At 41.9% G+C, this 22,770-nt stretch overlaps 8 protein-coding genes and 2 non-coding genes across 10 annotated transcripts; 5 read left to right on the top strand and 5 right to left on the bottom strand.

The window, feature by feature from the left end:
- Positions 1–75: 75 nt before the first annotated feature.
- Positions 76–1,985, bottom strand: CANTADRAFT_25992 (cytochrome P450). The gene has a single exon (XM_020207613.1). It carries the CDS (start codon positions 1,696–1,698, stop codon positions 139–141), a length of 1,560 nt encoding a protein of 519 aa, XP_020065540.1. The 5' UTR covers positions 1,699–1,985; the 3' UTR covers positions 76–138.
- A 1,181-nt stretch (positions 1,986–3,166) lies between these two features.
- CANTADRAFT_t103 lies at positions 3,167–3,248 on the bottom strand. Its single transcript has one exon. It is a non-coding gene; the product is annotated as a tRNA-Leu (tRNA).
- Positions 3,249–4,088: 840 nt separating this feature from the next.
- Positions 4,089–6,920, bottom strand: VPS41 (Vps41p; the record flags this gene model as incomplete). Its single annotated transcript, XM_020210809.1, has 1 exon — positions 4,089–6,920. One exon carries the CDS (start codon positions 6,918–6,920, stop codon positions 4,089–4,091), a length of 2,832 nt encoding a protein of 943 aa, XP_020065539.1.
- Positions 6,921–7,224: 304 nt separating this feature from the next.
- Positions 7,225–7,440, top strand: CANTADRAFT_50476 (TFIIH complex subunit; the record flags this gene model as incomplete). Its single annotated transcript, XM_020209828.1, has 1 exon — positions 7,225–7,440. One exon carries the CDS (start codon positions 7,225–7,227, stop codon positions 7,438–7,440), a length of 216 nt encoding a protein of 71 aa, XP_020065538.1.
- A 322-nt stretch (positions 7,441–7,762) lies between these two features.
- On the bottom strand, positions 7,763–10,213 carry SEC34 (Golgi transport complex subunit; the record flags this gene model as incomplete). Its single annotated transcript, XM_020209694.1, has 2 exons — positions 7,763–8,685; positions 8,740–10,213. 2 exons carry the CDS (start codon positions 10,211–10,213, stop codon positions 7,763–7,765), a joined length of 2,397 nt encoding a protein of 798 aa, XP_020065537.1.
- A 257-nt stretch (positions 10,214–10,470) lies between these two features.
- Positions 10,471–12,324, top strand: CANTADRAFT_49007 (uncharacterized protein; the record flags this gene model as incomplete). The annotated part of the gene is made up of 2 exons (XM_020209658.1): positions 10,471–10,624; positions 10,691–12,324. The coding sequence occupies 2 exons, from the start codon at positions 10,471–10,473 to the stop codon at positions 12,322–12,324; spliced, it is 1,788 nt and encodes a 595-aa protein (XP_020065536.1).
- Positions 12,325–14,952: 2,628 nt separating this feature from the next.
- On the bottom strand, positions 14,953–15,117 carry CANTADRAFT_89961 (uncharacterized protein; the record flags this gene model as incomplete). The annotated part of the gene is made up of 1 exon (XM_020211634.1): positions 14,953–15,117. The coding sequence occupies one exon, from the start codon at positions 15,115–15,117 to the stop codon at positions 14,953–14,955; it is 165 nt and encodes a 54-aa protein (XP_020065535.1).
- Positions 15,118–17,092: 1,975 nt separating this feature from the next.
- CANTADRAFT_t106 lies at positions 17,093–17,173 on the top strand. Its single transcript has one exon. It is a non-coding gene; the product is annotated as a tRNA-Lys (tRNA).
- Positions 17,174–17,334: 161 nt separating this feature from the next.
- Positions 17,335–18,981, top strand: FCY23 (Fcy23p; the record flags this gene model as incomplete). The annotated part of the gene is made up of 1 exon (XM_020209691.1): positions 17,335–18,981. The coding sequence occupies one exon, from the start codon at positions 17,335–17,337 to the stop codon at positions 18,979–18,981; it is 1,647 nt and encodes a 548-aa protein (XP_020065534.1).
- A 777-nt stretch (positions 18,982–19,758) lies between these two features.
- Positions 19,759–22,089, top strand: BUL1 (Bul1p; the record flags this gene model as incomplete). The annotated part of the gene is made up of 1 exon (XM_020210808.1): positions 19,759–22,089. The coding sequence occupies one exon, from the start codon at positions 19,759–19,761 to the stop codon at positions 22,087–22,089; it is 2,331 nt and encodes a 776-aa protein (XP_020065533.1).
- Positions 22,090–22,770: the final 681 nt, after the last annotated feature.

The raw sequence follows: 22,770 nt of genomic DNA, 5'->3' as shown, positions 1-22,770 counted from the left end.
GTACTACAGTCTTCAGGCTCAATTAAATATTCTTAAGTAAAAATACCATGATATCTACGATTGCGACCAATTTAGGTTTGAGTTTTGTATATTTTGGCATAAACTGTTCATAATGATCATTGGTGTGGGTTATTGAGGTCAATACATCTCAACTTGAGTACCATCAAAGAGGCTCATAGTGAGATGCACATTCTTCTTAGGTGGATATGATCCAGTATCCTTTGAAATCAAGTTGGGGAACATTTGCAAGAGTCTGACTGTTATATAAGAAGCTTCAGTCAACGCGAATTGCTGACCCAAACAGATTCTTGGACCACCGTTGAAAGGAACATAGGCCCAGCCTAGTTTCTTGAGCTCGGTCCATCTTTCAGGTCTAAACTCTCTTGCATCCTTACCATAGTATTCTTCCAACCTGTGGGTGGTAAAGATCGAATAAGCAACTGTTTGTCCTTTAGAAATAAAGATAGGAGACTTCTCATCCTCACCCCCACCGAGTGGCAATGTAGTATCTTTTGTGGCAACTCTGAAATTATTTGGAACTGATGGATACAATCTCAAACACTCATTAATGACTTGCTTGAGATATTCACATTTTTTAAGCGACTCAAAGGTAATTCCATCAATATTTGCGTCATCCCCTTCTCCAAATGTGGAATAGACTTCTTGCTTCAATTTCTCAAAAACTTCTGGATTTCGAGCTAATTCGTAAAAGACAAAAGACAACAACCCCGCAGTGGTATCTCTACCAGCAACAAGAATGTTAAGTAATTGGTCTTGAAGTACAGTTGGATTTCTAGTTTGCTTGACCAATTCGTACAAGAAAACATAACCACTCTTTGAGACTTCGTCTAGCTGTTGAGGAGATAGCTGTAAGGCTTTATCAACATAATGCTTTGCGAATCTGTGAACTTTAGAACAAGATTGTCTAAATTCTCTATTTGTAACAAATAGGTAAAATGATTGACTGAATGATCTAGTTGCAAGGTAACCCTGAGCAGTATTGAAGGCTTCCGCAAAATCAGCCTTACCATCAATAGAAGAAGTGGTGCGAGGTACTCCTTTCATTTCGGCAAGCCTATCTTTCAATGAGTCCACAGATTCCCCGAAAAGAAACTCACTAGCGGTATCGACGGTAAGTTCGAAGAACAATTCTTGTATGTCAATAGTCTTTCCTTTTGAACGTCTAATAATTTCAGCCAAAACTTGTAAATGTGGCTCTAATGCTTGAACGTGAGCGACCTGTTCCCTGGAGAATTGTGGTCTTAACATAGCTCTTGAATGCTTCCACCCTTCATCATCTAAGGTGAAAATACCATTTCCAAGCAATGGCTTGAAATGTTCATGTCTGTTACCAAGAGCAAAATCGTTGAATTGAGTTGCCAAAATAGCTTTGACATTCTCGGGTTCGGTGGTACATATAATCTTTTTTCCTGCCAACCTGATATACATAGATCTGCCTCCAAGGTCTGTAAGAAAAAAGTCACAAATATAATCCATCATAGTACCCTCCTTTTTCATCCTCAAAAGTCTTAAAAGTAATCTGATGGAACCATCCCAAGGACTACTACCTGGTGCGACCTTGGGTGATTTACAACCATATTTCCTCTTGAAGGCTTGCTCTCTCGCAAAGATAGCTCCGAAATAAAATATTACTGCCCCAACGACAGCGATTTGCCAACCTGTGATTTGTTCGAACATGCTAATTATTATGTCTAAAGCTCGGAGTTGGGTTGCAAATGCGCCGACTTCATATATAATCTAATTGTTCTACAGCATGTGAAACCAGAATGTGGGTTGGTGGGTGTTGATTATCCTTCCTATTGTCCATTAATGCCGCGTAAGTACTAGTGATCTATTTCCCCTCTTATGCGTCACATGCAAGGAAGACGAACATACTCACCACCTTACTCTGCAAGCAAGTAATTCACATGAAGTCCGTATCTAGGTCTGATTGGGAAGCGGAAACGTGCTGATCTCCTCAATATCCTAATGCCAGTTAGACTTTGCATAAGAATGCCCTAATTCAGATTGAGAACCCCACAAATAGTGCGAATGGTTATGCGCGCATATACTGTCATGCATAAAAAACAAGTAGGAGATTCAGACAGGAGTAGTTTTTTCACATGGCTTAAATATTTCGTTGGGTAAGCATTCTATGGATGCAAATCTGGATTCTGGAAGTTGTTGCAACTTTGCGATCAGATTTTCCGAATAGCGAGAGATTTTCCCTCCATTTGCAAAACGAGGTATGGATGTTTATAGAACATAGTGTTTCAAAGTAATGCTACCTGATAGTTATGCTGAGAGAGAAAATGTTTGTATAACTAATAGCAAAGGCAAAGATTATTCTGAGATGAGTGTCAACTCATGAGTCTAGACTATTGCTACAGATGATGCTATTCCGCATCGACGTAAATGCTTTCGCTTTTACGATATTTCGGAATGTTCTTATGGTTGGACCTTACAACTGACCTTATAATCGGACTCGCCTAACTACCTATAAGCCAAAAGATTCCAAATTGATTAATTAATCGAGTTACACTATTCAATGCTGTCCATTTTATCCTCAAAATTAGAACCTCACTTAGACTGGCTTATTGGAAAATTAATTAACCAACGACGACAGTGTGATTACTTATAATAACTGCTCAATTTATTAAACACTTTCAGAGTCGATACTAACTTATGACAGGACTCTCAAGTTCATTATAATTAAACATCATGAGCGTTACCAGATGAAATACATCCTAGTTTGTTTAAACTAAATGGTCCTAGATGGAAACTGACCCTACGATGGAAACTTTTTAGCTACCCTTCAATATTCTTTATTGATGACATTTACCAAAGGCCATGACTAGGTGACTAGGTATTACGAGCAAGGTCTTCCATTGTCTTACCCCCTTCATATTTAACCTATTACACCATCGAATTCCCTCAAACCAAACAAGAAACGGAGTTTATCACAAGAGTATGATACAGCACAACTTAATCTTCCTTAGACCTGATGTAGCAAATAATTGTTATTGCTTTCTGTCTGTGATTCTGCTATTATAATTTCACCATTGAAAATATTGTTTTCCAACTTTGTATTGAAAGTCAAATAATCGTTGTCCTATTCCTAGTACCTGTTTCTCATAATGTCTTCTCGTTAAATTGCAAAAAATAATGACTCCTACGCGATTCGAACGCGTGCATCTTTACGATAGTAGAACTTGAGTCTACCGCCTTAACCGCTCGGCCAAAGAGCCATTTTATATTTATTTTTCGCCTGGGATAAATAAGAACCATTGTGCGAGGTTTTCATCACGTGATCATTCTCAAAAGTAATAGGTTTTCCTTTGAACTAGTTAGGTTTTTATTCACTCTTAGATGTATGGGTTTTATAGTAGTGATTGCTGACCTAGATTCTAAAGCCAATTATTCCCTCTCATTTATTATTTACTAATCCGTGGAAAGCAATCACCAATCTATTCCAACATTAATAAAGACATCTGATGCAGGGGCTTTCGATGGCATACAGCTATGCAATCACGGATCGCAGAACCAGCACTTCATTAACAAATTGACATATCCCACGAGCTGTTCCCCTACACTACCGGATATGATGGCAGTGAAACACCTTTGTTACATGCGCCACAGCACAACGCTGGTTCTATAGAAACAAATCCAAGTACGTGTATTTCTCTTACCTAGCTTTCGATGAATCAGGACCACTCGAATTATGCAATTGAGAATCATTAAACTATTATTACTAATTATCATTAGGTAGAGTTGTGGAAGCAAATATTTATATTGAATCCAGAGTGAGAATGGTGTTCTATATGTGGAAACCTGAATTTCTTTGCACGCAAAAATGAAATTGGTTGTTAAGATGAAATACGCACAACAAAAGAACCTACAATAAAGTTGGTTTGTATTTTAAAATGTTTAAAATCTTAAGGATGAAATTGCTTTTGTAATCCAATGCTATTAAACTTACTTGATCTGGATTTACCTATATGTACCAATCTTACTATATTTGTAAGGACGGAACAATGGATCGCTTTTTACTCTCAACCAAACAATCACCACCAGGGCGAATTCTGAGTCTAAGAATATTCTTTGATTAAATTGATCTTATCCGCTAGATTGGTGTAAATTTTTCCTCCAGCAACTTCTTTTACATCTTTGGAGATCAAAAGAGTCAGATAGGTTTTCCTTTTTGATTCGGGAATTTCTAAACCTCTCAAAATTTCGAGTCTGTATCTTTCACTAACTTCTTGTGCTTGTTTGTAGACTATTCTCAACATTCCCTGATTGATCAAAAGATTGAGGTCATTGTTATGTGTAAACTTGATAATTGACTCACTCAACCCAGCAACTTTTATGCTTGGGTCCATCTTCTGCAATATTTGGACAGGATCATAATATTGATTCGATTGCTCATCACTATGTTCGATCAATGCTCTGACAAAGTTAGGTTTTTTCATCGAATAGTCAATCAAGACGTTCCATAATTCTGCATCATCCTTACTTTTTGCGAAACGAATGGCCATCTCTGCATCATCCATGCGATCAATAATTAGTTCCAAAGCACGCTGGCTCTCTCCTATTTTTCCTAATAGAAACACTAACTCTTCGATAAAATCGTTCTCAGCACAAATTGCAATAGCCTTGTCTATATCATAGATACCTTCATTCCTCGTAAGATATTTGATGAGTTTACTCCTGTTGTAATGACTGTATAGCCTGATTGTTTCATCACTTTCTATACTTGGGTCATCTAGCCTCTCAATGTAGAAGTAGTTTATAAATCCAAGACAAGTAGCTCCTCCAAACAAGCTAATAATTTCTTTTGGAGGTATTTCGAACTGATGCTTAACCAAAACATCTACTATATCTCCAATTCTTTCTTCAAGCTTTTCCATGGGAAGCGTTTCCAACTCATTATCGGAAAACCTCATTTTGATCATTTTTGGTAAATCAGATTTATAATCAACGAGAATATGATTATCAGATAAAAATTGAACCAAATCGTAATCTTTCAACTTCATCAAATGTTTAACAGCTTTTTTGGGCTCACCGAATGTAACGTATAGCTGAGCCAAGCATCTTCTTAAGTTCTCGTATTCTTCTTCTTCGAGTTTTAATTCTATTATGGATTGAACTTTTTTGGAGTCATACACATCTGAATCCCAATTTCCTATCACTTCAATGAACTTTTCCGGTTCAGCTATCCAATATTCCAAAATACGGTTATAAATTTGTTTCAGTATTCCCAATCTAGCCAGTTTAGGAATAATATCCGTGAACTCAGAAATATGACCACTCTTTACAAATATTTCGCCCCATGTTTCCCATTGCTTTACCACTTCCCTCACATAGGTTTCTAATTCCTCACTCGACGAAATAACGGACCTTTGAGATTTAAGGGTACTCTTAGTATCGCCATCGGGGGCCAAGTCTTTATCAGTTAATTGTAATAACTGAGCTAGGAAAGTAGCAGCTTCATTCCATTCATTTTCTTTCACCAACCCATCCAAATGTTGTACTCCAAAGCCCAATCTTTTGATTCTAGTTGTCAAGTGCATACTGATACTCCAGGCATCATAGTATTTTTCGTGCTCCAAATACCACTTCAACCTGTCACTTAATTGGAACTCCTGGACAATAACACCATCTTTGGCACTTATTATAAAATAGGAAGGGATCATTCCAGCAATATGCGAAGTACCTAGTGTGTAGTCATTGAGCCCTAAACCTTGTACATCACGCAACCCTAATTCCTCTTCAAATTCCACTTCTCCGTTCGTTGAGTTAATGATCTTGATCTCAGGGTTATTGTATACTCTCTTTCCTCTTCTATCATCTTCCTTGCTTTCCTCAAATGTAGGTGGTTCGTAAGTAAGCACCAACCATAAATCATCTTTGAAACTAGCAATTCCACTTATCAAGCTGTCCACCTTATAAATATGCTCGACTTCTACCAGTTTAGTTTCCTGAGCATAAATGCTACTACCTCTGAAAGAAACGGTTGCACTCGATGGAAGCAAAGAAAATGCCTTTTCTCCATCATCCACACGCAGTCCTTTGGATATGCTAACCTTCAATGACCAGATGTAGTTTCCCCAGGCTATTAATATCCTGTTTGTCTCGGGATAGTTCACTCTTGGCCAATATAGGTCTGAGCGAGGTGAGTCTTCTGGCTTATCGATTTGCTTGATTATTTTCCTTGTACTTAATTGACATATCGTAATTCCCCGGTCATTCATCCAAAAAAGCAAGTCATCTATCAATTCAATGGAAACAATAGGGCCGTTTCCCTCATCTAGAACAACATCATGTCTTTTTCCAAGCCATCCAGACTTGCTGGAGTAAGTGACCTTACCACTCATTCCTCCAGTGACAAAACCCCCCGTCTTTGCGTAGCTTCTATCTAGTACAACTGCATGGATGGGTCTGTGGAAATCGTATGCGGTGATATCCTGTTCACCTTTGATTGAACCTATGACTACCGTTCCATCCATTGAGCCGGTTGCAAAATAAGTTCCGTCACAGTAGACCGAAAGGACCAGGGCCCTATGGGCCTTGAAGGTTCTGACCCGCTCAAATGTGGGCGTGGTTATGTGTATCGTTCCGGAGTGTGTAGCAAATATGAAGTAGGACTCATGGAAGGTACTTGCTGAAACTGGATCCTTGGTAAAGAACTGTGGAGGGAGCTTAGTGATCCGGGTATACTTCAATTTCGGTGGTTCGTCGTCTTCATCGTCGTCTTCCTCATCATCTTCCTCGTCCTCGTCTCCAGTATCTGAATCGTTGCTTGTCTCTAAGGTGGTATCGTTGCTAGTACTGGGTAATTGATTCACTTTGTCAATTGCATCTGTATGATCTATGTGGGTGGTATCGGAGTCTATGTCCGATTTCACCCCATTGACGGCCATCTTGGTGTGAACTTCTAGATAGGAAACATTGTGACCTATATGAGTACGGAATTCACGTGACTATTCACGTGACTAAATGTAAACTTACTGGACTTCGAAACCTCGTGCTGTGCTGTGAAAGATTCCCAGATTTTTCTTTATACAGTATATATATCTGTGTCTTTAACTACTTGCGAAATGATTTAGTCTCATGAGGCTCCGAAAGGTTGGTTGGGATTATATTCTAATAATCAGCACCGGACTGCATATAACACACATGATTTTGAGGCTTAATATGGAGCTGTTTTAGTCGAACAGTATCAGAATGTTGACTGCTGCCAAAGGGGTGCTTGTTCAGTGTGATCCTTCTATCCGTGCACTTATCCTTCAGATCGATTCAAAGACCCCGGGGATTGTCTTAGAAGAGTTGGACGATACTCATTTGCTTATTAAGCAAGACCAAGTCAAGAATGTTAAGAATGAGTTGAACAAACTATTGTCGAAGAACATCTACAACCCGTTCGAAGAAGATGCCACCTGATTGCCATTATGTCCAAGTTATATCACAGTTCTCCTTTACGTGAGCCTATTCTCACTATTGAGGTGCAGCTACCTCCCCAACTCCAGATCGAGCGACCATGCGGTTGAACCAGATCTTGGATTCACCGAACAAGACTCCAAGGAGGAACTTTAGTTCGTGTCTAGCAGCCTCAGAATCCTTGGTGAGAAAGGTTAGGTTATTAGGAAATTATTCTCCTGGAATCCCAGCTCATCGCTACAATAAATCGTAAGTAGTAATACCATGAAGCATTCTCACAAGTATTGGTATGTCTGCTATATTAAATCTATGTGAAGGCAAAAATTCATTCCTGTAAGGAAGACTTTAGTGGTAGCTCTCCTCCGTCAAGTAAAATGTCTTCGTTAAAGACAACTTCTTGATCCTGCTCATACAACTGAGAAATTAAATCATTAATAAATCCAAAAACGGTTTCAACTTCCTGTATCTCATCTAGATGCTCTCTTGTGTCTTGATCAATTTTATCGGCGTTATCAAGCACATACTTGTAAAAGTTCTCATATGTAGAAACTACCAACTCCGATAACGTTCCCATCAAAAACTTGATGATATTATCATCGTTGATGAATATTTTTATCTGCTTGTATATGTTCGGAATCTTAATAATCAAGTTGTCTTTAAACTTAATACTTCTATCCACTGACTCGGTTAACGTGTCCTTATCATTGAGTGTGATTGGCTCACTTATCGAATTGGTACATTCTTTAATGAAGTCATTGACCGCATTATTCAACTCGGATTCTATTTCGTAGTTTGCATCGATCATGTCACTGATAATTTTTGGAGCAGATTTCTTAACTAAATCAATCAAACCATTATCATTGAGATTGAATTCTCCATTTCTCAAAATGGTCCATACCTCACTGATACCACTGGTAAAATCAATTGTGTAGTCAGTTCTGATATACTGGATGTCAAAGTTATTGATTTGCCCCTTTAGAATAATTAAATTTTTCAAGTAATGTAACTTTGTATCAACCAATCCTAAATGAGTCAATGATAATTTGTAAAATTCCCCCTTCAACAAAATGATACATGCATGTACAATATAATGGGCAAGATCATCAAAGACGACAGAATTGATGAGTTCATAGATGTTCGAGAGTAAAGTGAGAGCCTTTCCAAGAGGAAGATATACCTCAGGGAATAGATTTTCAGGGTAATCCACATCTAAGGGGTTGATGGGGACTGAATTATCTTCCGTTGCAGCTTGATCAGGAACAATCGTATCTGATTTGGATACGCCAGTTGAGGCTCTTGCACGGGTGGATCTTCTTCTTCTACCTAATTGTAAGTCTTCTGGCTTTGGAATATACTTCATTAACTTTTCATCCACATAATTCTGGATTCTAAAAATTAATCTCGACTGTACGTCATGCAAAATTGGCTCAAATAACTCTCCAAAGTTGATGGAGACATCCTGGCGTTGGCCTAAAGGATTATCAACATCTATGAGGGTCTCTTCTTGCTCCTCAAACTCGTAATATTTCTGTAACAATGTAGTCAATTGACAAAGATTACTGATGTTGGTCTCCCTCAAAGTAATGTGTCTCAAACTATCATACAAAGGATCCAATAAGTTTCTAGAAAAGTGGTAGAATTCAGAATCAATTGGCCCTTCTACTCCAAAGAAATTCTTGAACAAAATGTACTCCTTCTCACTCACCTTCTTGAAGAATGAAATCTGATCTTGACATGATTGGACCAAATCTTTTGAGCTTATATTTGTCTTTAGGAGATTTTGGAGGTATGTGTTTTTTGAAAAGTAAATTTGTAGTAAATGAAGTCTCACCTGGAAATATTCATTTAAAACATCGTTGATTAAGCCTTGGTACTCTTGATGACCTGCAATTCTCGATGTTATCTCGTTTATCAACTCACTAAATTGTGTTCCATTTTCCTTCAAGTAACTGTTGAACTCGTTGTAAACCAATAAATCAATTGAAATCGATGAACCATTTTCCGAAGATAATGATTTATTGACAGCTTCTGATAATTTCTTTATTTCTGAAACCACGAAGTTCTTGACAAGTGTTAATGCTCTAGTCATACACTGTCTGAAACGACTGTTGTACAGCTCTACTTCCTTGAAGTCCGGATGCTCTTTGAAGAACAGAAGTGACTGGTCCAATTGACTCAAAATCTCGGTTCTGAAAAATTCTCGTCTCTGGTTCACCAAATTGTACCCTGGCTTCGAAAGATGCCTAGTGATGGCATCAAGATTTTCGAAATGCTTGAGGTATTCCTCAATTTGTCGAAACTTAGTTGTGTATGTCATTTGTGAGTTGAGCAATTTACTGGACTCAGTGTCGAAATCAATTGTCTCGCTGGCGATTTGGTCATATTTCAATGTAAGCGATTCAACCAAATCCATGACCTCATCAGTCTCCGTGATGTATTCCATAACCTGAAGTTGATTGTACTTGCAAATGTCCTGGAAGTTGTAAAACTCATCGGTCTCGAGCTCGTTGACAGCGAGAATGTGTTCTGGGTCAAGAAGACAGTCATAGTTGAATGAATTAATGTAGTTGGACCACAAACTCGCTTTTTCCTTATCACTAAAAGGATATGTTGGAGTAATGCTGCTGATTTTGACTGGAGGCCTCTGTATGTCTAGACTGGACGATCTGGGACGGTTACCAACACTCTTCTTCTCTCCGAAATCAAGGTTCTCGGCATAGTGTGGGGTGTCTTTGGAAATTTTCTGGATAATCGATTTGCTTCTTGTCCTGGTCATGGCGGACGAGGGTCTGAGGCTTCCTTGATGGGGATCACGTCAATGCTGCTGGCGTGATGTTTGCCTGTCTGTTGACTGCCAGGTTGCACTATAGGCCACTTTTCATTGATGATTCGGGACTATATGCAGTACACTGATATCGCGTCTGCAAACCTTCAGAATCAATTGCCCCAACTGTCAGTTTAACCACAGGTTGTATTAGTAACTATTCGTTAAGTGGTAGTTGTTGTGGAGGAAAAGCAAGCTGGAAAGCAAGTATGGATGATCCGAGGTATATCAAAGAAAAAGAAGAGGACTTACTCACCGAGGAATCTGGAGATGAGTTGAATGATTTGGTCAAAGAGTTCGAAGCGAAGTATAACGAAATACAGAAGAGAAAGAAAGCGAGGCATGACAATGAACCAGAAGCCAGTTTGAATAATTCAGATGGTAGCGAAAGGAATAAGGATGTACCTGAATCCAAAGTTAGCAATCAAGTCAAGAAAGCACCAGCAAGGACGCGTTCTGTCCAGCTGCAAAAGGGAGACATGGAGATATTAAAGGAAGCCCTCACCAGCAAGGAATCCGTTCCTAAACCCAAAGAAGCAGTTACCGGGGTAGCATCCTCGTTCGTGAAAAAGTTGTACCAAACCAACTACAATGAAACAGCCCAGAAGTATCAGCGGATAGACTATTCCAAGCGGAAGTTTGCTTTTGAAGGAATAGAAGACTTTCAAAGAGGCGATATAGCATGCGACGAGTTAGATACAATCTCAGGGCAGTATTTGCGAAAGCGATATATCGACCGGCCTGCCTTGAAGTCATTGATACATCAGACAGACCCAGAATTGAAATTCTTGAAGATCGATAAGCTTTTTGCCAAGGTCAACAAGGGTAACAACTATCAGGAGCCAATGTACAATAACTGGTGTTTTGCAGGCATTGTGCTCAAAAAGTCCGATCCAAAGAATACTAAAGATAACAGGAAGTTTATGAAGCTTTCTGTGGGAGACTTTCAAAGATCGGTAGAATTGATGCTCTTCAACGAAGCTTTTAATCAATACTGGAAACTTAAGGTGGGGGATATCATTATTATACTAAATCCAATGATCAACAAGTATCAGTTCGACTTCGGTGAGGGCAACTCCAAGTCCGGCTTTACCTTAAAGTTGGACGATCATGGCTTGAACTCGATACTTGAATTGGGTGCAACAAGGGACTTTGGTATTTGTTCCTATGTGAGTAGGAAAGACGATAAACGATGTCAAGAAGTTATCAACAAAACGAAGACCGAACTCTGTGAGTTTCATTTGGAACTCAAGTTCAAAAGTGGACTGAATAAGAGGATGGAACTCAATGGAAGCGTTCACATGAAATCCCCAAAGAGAGGAAAGCTGTCAGTATACTTGGGAGAATCTGGCACTGGCTTTATGAAATATGAAAAATCATACAACGAAGACACTAGGGTGTATCTGAGAGCCAGTGAATTATTCAAGAACCCAGACAAGTACCACGATCCCAAGATGCTACAAAATAATGCAGAAAAGAGACGAAAGATCATGGATGCAAGAGCAAACAAAGCATTAGAAGACAAGCTTTCGAAGTTATCGAACCACACAACATTCAAAACGTTGAATCTTATCAAAGATGATAAAGTCGAACAAAATGATCCCAATAAATTAATGGAGATCAAAAGCAGGGGATTTCCAAATAGTATGCTCAACAAGATTGGATTTGACCCTACCTTCAATCATAAGCTAGAGGAGCAGAGTCCCACCAAGAAGAAAGAGAAGTTGGAAAGAGTTAAGGAGCTTTATGAATTGAGTTCTCAGAAAGCCAAGGACAGGACCTTGACGCTCTCTGAGCAAGACAAGAAGCTCAGGCATGACAAGTGGCAATTAAATTCTAAAAACTTGAAACAATACCAGCAAAAAGTGAATCTGTTGGACATCAACGGGGGGATGAAACAGCCGTCTCTCAAAGAGACTATATGGAGAAGCCCCCAGTCACGCAAAAACAAGGTGGTTCTAAGTGACGAGGATTTCAGTGAGAGTGATAGCGATATAGACATCGATTTCGATACTGAGGAAATGAAACAAGCGTACCAAAATAGAATCAATGGATCAAAATAAGCCTAGGGAGTCAGAATTATTGCTATCAACCAAACCGGGCTCAGATAACGACGGTAAGGCTGTGCTAAGGTTTGGGGGTACATCCGTTAAGAGCGTGAGTTAAGGGGTCCAACAGTATCCATCACCAAAGATGTCAGGCGTGAGTGTACTGCTGGATCAGGCGTCTCGGAGATCCGTGGCAAGGTGAATTGGCACATTTTTCGATAACCCCTGTTGGCAAGGGGACTGTTCCAAACAAGTCCGAAGTTTGGGAGTACAATAGAGCAAGGTTATGAACACGTCTATTAGGGGGCACAGATGGGGCATCGCTATCGGATGAGAGTCCCTGGCCGGGGTGGCAGATTAAACTATTAGTTATTCTGCCTGGGGTAATGTGCAAAACGGGGCCATCGGAACCTGAAAGATAACGGGTATCCACGGAGAGCGCGTGGGCTCAGCCGAATCACGGATTACAGTAGCTGGAGTACGATTTGTATGTGATGTATTGGTATACACTAGATTAAGGAGAGACAAGGCCAGCTTGACTGATGAATAAATAATGATTATGCTAGGTCAGGTAGGCGGCCAGTTTGAATGCACGCATGCACAAGTATCCAAGTAAGTCGCAGACAAACAACAAGAGGAGGGGGAATGCAATCAACATCAAGAGTCCGATGGAGGCACTGGTCAAGAGCTGCTCCATTCTATACAACATGGGCAAGCATCCGTGCAGCAAAAGGGTCAAACCACTGGAGGTGTAGGCGTTCATGGTGGTAACAAGCATGGTGTGGAGGTGCAAGTGTGGCTGAGGTTAATGGAAAGCGGCGAGTCGCTCACGTCCGTTCAACGTTATTCGGGGGAAATATTGACTTGTATCCTTTGCAAGTTTAATGGGGTTGCTGGGAGGTTGGGCTGGCCATCGTGGATCTTATATATCGATAATCAAAATTTCCGGAGGTGTAACCTGTAAACCACACCAGCGATAGTTTGGGGCTAAAAAATATCCATCGAGGCGTACGCGTGTGGTTACCCGGCACTGCATCCGGGGTTTCGGTTACCCGGACCTTCCCTAGCATAAAACTGCGTCCACTACACACGGTTTATCACCACGATGACCACACCCAGAGCGTAAGTATCCACGGACCGATAATGATGATCAAAACCTAAACTTATCTACATTACTTGAACCACGTGAAACAAACAACTGTCTGAATCGGACTTTCCTGAGCTTCCACTAACTTCAAGCTTTAGCCTCATGGCTTCAATTCTTACCACACCTCATCGGCTGTGTCGGCCCACACACCAATATGGACACTGTAGACCTTAATCTGATACGTCACGACGTGTCTGGGCCGCCCACAGCTGACATGCCAACTCGTAAATGTGTTAAACCCTGGCTGGCTGCACTCTGATCTTGGCTTGCATCGGGTGACGGGCGATGCTTGTAAGCTATCAGTGCTTTTTCGTGGAAATCGGGCGTGTAACCAGGCGGAATGCACATACCGTCGCTCAAACCCAATGACTGATATGTGGAGACCGATCGTAGCAATCGTCCCTGGGCCCTGTCTTCAAGGGCGGTGTTTCCACACGAACTCCGATACCCCAGTTGCCTCTACACTTCGGTGGTTGTGCCGTAATTGGGACATGCCAGGCCTAGTCCAGCAAAACCATATTCCAGGTTGGAACCATCCCTTGGCCAAATATAGCCAGGGTTTCCACACCGAGGCAATACTCCAGATTCTTGCCAAATAAAACCTGCCGAGCGATCATCGCAGAAAATAACAATGCGCATTAAAGATTGTGTTCTGCAAGCTCATTAGATGCGTAGACTGGGGAAACAATAGCCATAAGAAACGAAGGCATCCACAATCGCAATCTGCAAAACTCTAACAGGCATGGGGTGTAAGCCGGGCAAGAAGTGGGAGGGCGCAGCAAAAGAGTGGTAACGGTTATGATAGATTATTCACCTAGGTACCTTTATTTCTTTTGTTCTTCATAATACGACATGTGGTGGGGCACCGGGAGACCACAATTATAGTTTCAATCACCAGCAGGGATGCCGATACCGAGGATCGCACCACGGGAACGAACCTTGACCCACAGATGCAATCGGACTCTGGCCATACCTCCACCTTGGTGATTCTAGGCATTTTCAGCTTGCTTGCTGGAAGCACGTAGATGGCTAGAACTGCTGTTATCAACGCCCCTTGAACTGATAGGATGAGCCCCACGGGAGGCCACAACCGGGTCTAACAAGCTCTATTGTTTAAATTCGTATACTGGTGCACCTACAAAGTTCTGGTTTGCATCCACGGCTTTACGCGGGTGAATAACCTCTTGTGGAAATTACGGACCTTCAAATTAGTCAGAATAGATTGCTGAAAGCGAAAGCTGGGCAGAGAGGCGATCCAGTGTGTATGAAAGATCGCAAAAAATCGGCTCCGAAAATATTTCAGTTTCAGAATGGGTCACCGGAGCTTTTATGACAGTAAGTGGCACACATAATTTTGATGGTGTGGGTACAAGCTAGGAACGATGTTTGGAGATTCGTAACATCCTTACTACCCACTTCTGCTTTGAGAACATACGCATAGCCTAAGCGGTACCACTCTTCTAAGAGACTTCCATATATGACACACTTGTGACCAGTTATGGCCAGAGCATACCATTTCTCGAATAATGAATAATCTGGTCTTCGAGATCTAGTTTACGGTCAATCGGATTGTCCACATGATTGACAAATCCGAGAATTAAGATTGCGAGTCTATGCACATACAAACTATTTTTCGTTAGTTCGGGAACCTCTGGCCTCATATTTTCTACAGATTTCTATTGTAATAAGGTTATTCAATAATATAAGGTTAGGTAGGTAGCCTGTGACAACAAACTGGAAACATCAAATAAACATGGATAACATTCCTCCGTTGATAGTTGACACACAGCTTAAGGATATCGATTAAGTTACTCAGATATATACTCACTAAAAAGGTAATACTGGGTTGTGAAGAAGAGTTGGAAGATACAATGTGTTCAGACTTCCAGCAGATGTGGAAAATCCTATAATTGAGATTTCCGCAAGGCCCAGGGGCTAAGTAATGTTTTTTACACCTCCATCAACCTTCATTCACTCATATTGGTGTGTGACCCAGGTCTCTACGCTGTTTGTGTACCCAGTGTACTAGATAACGCAACCCACAGCTTTTCCTCAAGGTTTATAAGCCAGGGAGCTAAATAGGTAATTGAGTAGACCAAATAGGACCCTTGAAGCCAAAATAGAGTCCCCAATAAATCAACCGCATAAGGTTAGCCAGGACCAATTATTTTTATCTCCGAAATACTAGGATCACCTTCAATTGCGAGGAATTACCCCTACAAGCATGTTCAAACAGCTTGTCCCCAGAAAGAACTGTCCATAAATGTGTATGGTTCGAGAAATTTCATTCCTTCTTTACCGACTTTAAGGTAGTCTTTTGAGCAGCCAACACGTAATTCTTGGGACTCCTAATGTTTTGGAAGTCTCCACAGTCTCATAGACTAACTTGTGGAATCATTAGGCTTAAACGGAATTAAGAAGGCCATAAAAATACGGAAATATTTAAAAAACATTGCATCCGTCTTACCCAGTGAAGTTTAATCTGTTACAATTGTTGAATTAAACTTTCTGAGTATGGGCTTTTCTGTCCACAATTGTTTGTCGTTTGATTAGACCATTTTAGGGTAGATTTAAGTGTCTCTTATTAAAAGTCATAATTGAACTTGATCAGACCATTATGAGACACTGCTACATCCCTGCTACACGACTGTGTGTCTTCACGCCTCATTATTGATGGATTAATTTTTTTGCAACTATGAGTTAGAATCTTAATTTCTATTTTATTTTTCTGGAGTAAAGATAGGTTTGAACTATACAGTACCAAGTGAACTGATCAAGAAGATTTTGATCCGTTTTTGAAGCATTACCGAAGTATTTTTGCGGTGCTTCGAGTGCATTGAAGTACATGACCATAGCAGAGATAGTAAATTATTCTTTTCCATGGAAATGTCAGTTTCGTTCCTATGGAAGAAGCGAAACTACTGGGTACGGATTACACTAATCTAGTTTTGAATTAGAATCGTCACAGAAGTAGTTGTTGTGATTGAAGATAGCCAGATGGAGACTCATACTCTAATAGGCAACCCGTGATAACCGCTTACATGAGAATGAAATTGGGATTAACCTACAGCGAGATTTTATTGAAGAAGTGATCTTAATAAGAATATATATCTCTTATGAAATAACGTTGATCTATCGTACAAAACTAAAGAGAGATTTGCAGAAAGATAAGATGATTCAACTAACTTGTGGGGCGAGGAGAGGCGATGGTTAACTCTGTTGCAAAAGATAGGGAATTATTCGGATGATGCACAAAATCAGGAAGGCGTACACTATGCATGATGATTTATAAATGTAATCCCTCAACTAGAGGGTATGGTCAATTTTTTTTGGTAATGGGGAGTATATTATAATCTACTGACTTTATTAGGAGCTGTGCCTTGACAATCAGCACAGAAAGAATTGGCAAAGGCCGACATCGAGAGAATGACAACTTTCCCTAGAGAAAAGAAAGTGGCAGATTAATTTAGTTAGAGTTAATCTAGAAAGAATAATTGATTTTCAGAGAAAGTTGTAGGCTGTAGCTAAAAAGTGCTATGAGTGAAGTAAATGCAAAACAATTATGCTTATTAAGTGCTTACTAAGGAAACAATATACATAGGATAAACATCTACTGATTTTTAAAGTCATAGAAGTGCCTGGTTAGCTCAATCGGTAGAGCGTTTGACTCTTATGAAGGACATCAAAAGGTTGCGGGTTCGACCCCCGCATCGGGCTTCTTTTTTGGTTTTTGCTTCCACAATTTTACGCGCTAAAATTGTGGTCCCGCCAGTTGACGCAATGCGGGAAGCCTCATCCCCACTAAATCTTATCACTGAGTCACCGAAAAAAAACTACGATCTGATTGATCTCCTTACTTCAATTATTACCAGTCATCTATGGGTACGAAACAGAGCTCTATAGGGGGCCCCGTGTCCCGCTCCACCGAGACAGCACAGCTGGACACGGTGCTGACCGTTTCTTCCAAATCGGAGTATCAGAAATCAAAGGACTGGAAACTCTGGCAAGTGCTCGCGAAGGCCTCGAAGAAGTTGGACTCTTTGGGAGTTGAGACCAGAGGCATAGAGAGAATTGAGCCGTGGGAGCGTTCTACCAGTAAGGTAAAACAGTTCATCTCCGTGGTGGGATTGTGGCTCTCCGGGTGTGGAGGGTTGAGTTCTATGTCTTCGTTCTACTTAGGGCCTTTGGTGTTTGGATTGGGGTTGAAAAACTGCTTGATTGCAGGGTTCTTGGGAGAAACGTTGGGGTGTGCCATCGCTGCTTACTGTGCCATGATGGGCCCCCGTTCTGGGTGCAGACAGATGGTCAGCGCTCGGTTTTTGTTCGGATGGTGGTTTGTTAAGTTGGTGTGTTTGGTGAGTATTGTGGGTGTCATGGGATGGTCAGTAGTCAACAGTGTGGTGGGTGGAGAGATTTTGGCAAGTATGAGTAACGGGAAGGTCAGCTTGCCTGTGGGGATTGTCATCATCGCCGTTCTCTCGCTTCTGGTGGCCATCTTTGGGATCAGACAGCTCTTGCGTGTTGAGACCTACCTCAGTTTGCCTGTCAATATCGCTTTCTTGTTGTTGTATGTCGTTTCTTCCCAGAAATTTGACCATTTGACCTGGGAAGACGCCATCACAGACCCTGCCTCCAGGCGTGGAAACTGGTTGACGTTCTTTTCGTTGTGCTACGCTATCACATCTACCTGGGGTTCAATTGCCTCCGACTACTATATCTTGTTTCCCGAGAACACTGGCGACTTGCACATTTACTTTTTGACATTCTTCGGAATCTGGATTCCCACCACCTTCGTGGGGCTTGCAGGTACGTTAATTGGCAATGTGGCTTTGACCTATGAGCCATGGGGAGATGCCTATGCCAAGTACGGAATGGGTGGCTTGTTGAACGAAGCCTTCAAACCTTGGGGTGCTGGTGGTAAGTTCCTCCTAATTTTGATCTACCTTTCGTTGATTTCCAACAATATCCTCAACACCTACTCTGCTGCGTTCGGAGTGCAATTGGCAGGCCGTGGCTTCGCCAAGATTCCAAGATGGTTGTGGGCGTTCGTGTTGACTGCCATTTACTTTGTCTGTGCACTTGTTGGTAGAAACAAGTTTGCAACGATTTTGGGTAACTTCCTCCCTATGGTGGGGTACTGGATCCTGATCTATTTTATGCTCTTGCTCCAGGAAAACCTTATTTTCAGAACCGACCGGTTCATTCACTTGTACACGAAGGAATTTGCTGAGGTTGGCGAGGCCAGGAATATTCACCTCTATACCTCCAGAAAGCAGCATTACAACTTTGCTATCTGGAACGACTACGACAAGCTCACTCGCGGGATCGCTGCGACTGTGTCGTTTTTAATTGGAGCTGTCGGTGCTGCTGTTGGTATGGCCCAGACCTACTGGACAGGACCAGTCGCCAGACGTATAGGAGGCGAAGAGGGCGGTGGTGACATCGCAATGTGGTTATGTATGGGTTTTGCAGGTTTGGTGTACCCTTTCCTCAGATACTTCGAGCTTAAGAAGTTTGGACGTTAGAATAGATAAGCTATAGATAATAGAGAGTACAATTGGAGCCAGAACTTAGGAAATTTGGGCCTTTTCTAGCAATATTTGGTAAGGATTGACATCCACAAGAAGCCCAGAAACCCAGCTAGGCAATCTGTGTGGATCTGGCCTCAAGGTAACCTTGTGGTATCTTCAATTATTGAGGAGGACGGGATTGCCCCAATCGGAACAGCAGCAGAGATCAATGGGCCAGACAGCCGATCCTCGTGAAATTCCACCAGCTTCCATCGAGATTAAATATGCTCCACACCGCTAGCCTGCCACTTACGTGAGTCATACTCCGTCTGATTTACCTGGCAAATACGAATCTTCCTGCATAACTGGTATTGCGAAAGTCTCGTGTAGCCGCGCGAGCCCTTCCTGATACAGAATTATCTCGTTGATCACTCAAAACAGTCGACCCAGCTTATTAATAATTACTGCGAGTCTTGGCTATCGGGTCCCCCCTCCTCTGGAAAGAAAGCTCACCTCTGGTATCCAGAGAAGACTAGTGAATCGGGGCATACGGTCATCTCTGCGGCATCGCACGTATTCATCGGACCCTGCCACTGTATGTCTTACTGCCGCATTTGGGACCTGCCTTTTCGGCAACGGTCAATGTGCTGCTGCATGCATACGACCCTTGAATATGCAGGCGGATGCGATTATTAATTGATTGAGTCATGTCAGAGTATAAGGTCTCTGGCCTGCCAGGAATTGTCTATAGCCTCAGAATTGTACATTATGGTCCCAGACAGTTGTTCGAGTATGGAGGATGAGCAAAGCACCTGCGTGGGTCCCTCCTCAACCCGCAATGGCGGCCATTCTCCCCTTGATCGCAGCCTCCAGAGCACCAATAAAGACCAGGACTATTTTGATCTTCCATTGCCCGTGGAAGTCGAGGGTTCGAAGGAACCACCCTCCAGCGATCCAATCTGGAGTATCCTTCCTTCATACTGGATGTACACAGCATCTATCCAGCGTAACTTGAGTGTGCCTGACCAGGACAATGACGACGAGCCGCCCATTTATGAGCGCTCCAACCCTGCTTCAGTTGTTTCTTTGAGTACAGAGTCAAATGAACTTCCTCCAACCCCGGGAACTTCGCTATTGGCCGCCACTGCATCCGCTTCAACCCCTGCAACACCTCATAGCGACTTTATTCTTGCTGACGAGAATACGTCTTCCTGGCAGGAAACCATTTTGGATAACGTGCACAAACTCAAGCAATTGACCCACACTGATAATGCCGCTTCCAATGCTGTGGACATAAAAGTGTTTTTCACAGAGGAAGTGTGCAAAAAAGGTGAGAAACCAACACTTATTGATCCGCTGATTTTCGAGTACAAGGAGGGAGACTATTTGAATGGCTACATTACCATCAAGAACAACAGCAACGAGCCAATTCCCTTCGAGATGTTGTATCTCATGTTTGAGGGCAAGATAATGGTTCGCAATTGTAAGAACGCGGCAGACAGGACTCCTGTGGTATTGAGTAAGTTCTTGGAGATGTTCGATTTCAGTGCTTCATGGAATGAGGCGAACATCAATAGGCTAATTACAGAGAATCCAGCTATATCAGATGACTCGGTAATCGATCCACTAGATAATACTGTCTGTTGCTTCAATTGTGACAAGAGAATGCACCCTGGAGTTGTTTACAAGAGATTTTTCACATTCAAGATTCCCAAGAATTTACTTGATTCCGAGTGCAATGAGCATAACTTACAGCTGCATGTGGAAATGCCACCAAGTTTGGGAGACTGCACTTTTGAGCGTAATTCTGCTAATGCAATCAAGATCAGGGATCTCTCGATGATTGACACTGCTGTCAGCTATGCAGTGTTGGTAAGATTCATTGGAAGAAAATCTAAATACAAGGTTGATCCTAACTTATTCTCAGACAAAGATACCATTTTGGTAAATTCTAAGGGTGATGAATATATAATTCTTAAGGAAGTGCTCGGCAATATCAGGATATTGCAGCAGAGCAAGAGAGTTACAAAGACAAAGCAGATGGAATGCAAAATATTACAAGATAATTTAATCAATAGAGTGAGAGAGAAAATTGAAACTGGGCACAAGCTACTCAAGTTGATCCGAGAAAATGACAGTTGCTCAGCATTCGAACTATCGAAGAGAATTTGCCAGAAAGAGTTGGAGTTTGCAAAAATGAAGCAAGCATATGTTCGTAAAATCGATGCTATTGCATCAACTTCACGATACGAGCAGCCTACATCCATCGAAATAGTTACTCCTCTAGTAAAGAGAAGTCTCACGGGAGCCCAGAAAGCAATAGGTACATTGAAGTTGAGTACTCCTCTAACTAGATACCTCGTGGACTACATTCCTCCTTTGAGATTCAGAGATAAGCCTATTAGTGAGCAGCAGCACAATTCATGGATACTCAACATCCCATTGGATCTAACCTGTTTGCTACCTGATAATGCCGATAAGTCAGGAAAGATTCCAATAGAGATCAAGAGGATCAGCGCTGAGTTTGTGGTAACCACTATCAGGTCCGATAAGTATGCCATTCCCATTGAGTTCGGCCATGATCTTATTTACAATAAAAAAGTTGACAACAATACGTTCTTTGATCAAGACACTTTTACCAACAATGTGGTGAAGCCAATGAAGGCAAACATGAATGAGCTTACGAGAATTTTCAAGGAATTGGGACCGGAGAACTTCCAGCTCGAGAAGCAGCTCGTTGAAGATCTTGCCTCGGTAGCATGTTTGAAAGAGAAGTCTCTCAATTTACATATTCACAACATTAAACTTCAAGACAGACACACAAACGAGATGTATCCTCGCGAGGATCCCAAGTCAACTCTGCTCATTGCATGGAGGGCCGACAAGGGTGGCAGGAGCTACACAAAGAAGATCAATCTTATGGTGGATTTAACAAGCATGGCCTTGAAAGATGTATCCCAGAAGGAAGCTAGCCAAGCGAAGGCAGCCTATGACGATTTCTGCTTGGTGCCTAATTTCCAATCGTGCTTTTTAGGCCGGTGGTACCAAGTGAGGATCCACGTTCTTTTGAGCAACAACAAATACGTGTACGTGAAGGTGCCCGTCAGCGTCGACAAGAGCTAGCACCACCAACTATGGCATCACGCGTCAACATTCCATATGCCATACTCATGCACGGATGAGGACAATATTCCTAATAGCTAATTTTATGCATTTTTCCCGTTTTACTATACATTCCACGGCCTATGCCAGGGCCATGTGCCGAGCCGGAGAGGGGCGTTGTAGAGTTACCCCGACTTTCTGGTCACTAGCAAGGTTGCTGAAGATCGCAAAGGGGCCCGAGACTGAAACGGTACGATTCAGGGCAGGACGGTGCAGGGGACCATGTTTCATCAGCACAATACCCACGATACGCCGCGTGACGTTGGGACGCCTCTATTAGCAACACCTCTTATAAGCCGTGCTGGACCAGAAGCTTCCACGCGTCAAGCAGCATGACGTAAGGGCACTACCCGAACAAACGCCCACGGTGCATATTTCAGTGAGCCCTTTTCGCAGCCACACACGACAAATCCATAGCAAGAGCAACAATTGTATGGCGGGGACCAGGTGCATTCCACCTAACGCTAGACGAACCAGTTCAAGCTGGCACGGAAATGGTTCCCATGGTGGTGGCAGCTTGGGCCAGGTCAATTGATGATGTAGAGGCAGTTGACGTTCAATTGGCCATTCTGGCAATGCTCATGACTCGGAATTCGGAGATGCCATTGGCCATGCCAGTAGCAAGGAATCGGGCGCGTGATG

This window comes from Suhomyces tanzawaensis, assembly GCF_001661415.1.
Source record: "Suhomyces tanzawaensis NRRL Y-17324 unplaced genomic scaffold CANTAscaffold_3, whole genome shotgun sequence".
NCBI lineage: Eukaryota > Fungi > Ascomycota > Pichiomycetes > Serinales > Debaryomycetaceae > Suhomyces > Suhomyces tanzawaensis.
Note: the sequence above shows the minus strand (reverse complement) of the source record. Positions and strands in the feature narration are given on the sequence as shown.

Excerpts from the sequence above, each read along its gene's own strand:
- CANTADRAFT_25992 (XM_020207613.1), bottom strand. The coding sequence starts at position 1,698 with ATGTTCGAACAAATCACAGGTTGGCAAATCGCTGTCGTTGGGGCAGTA.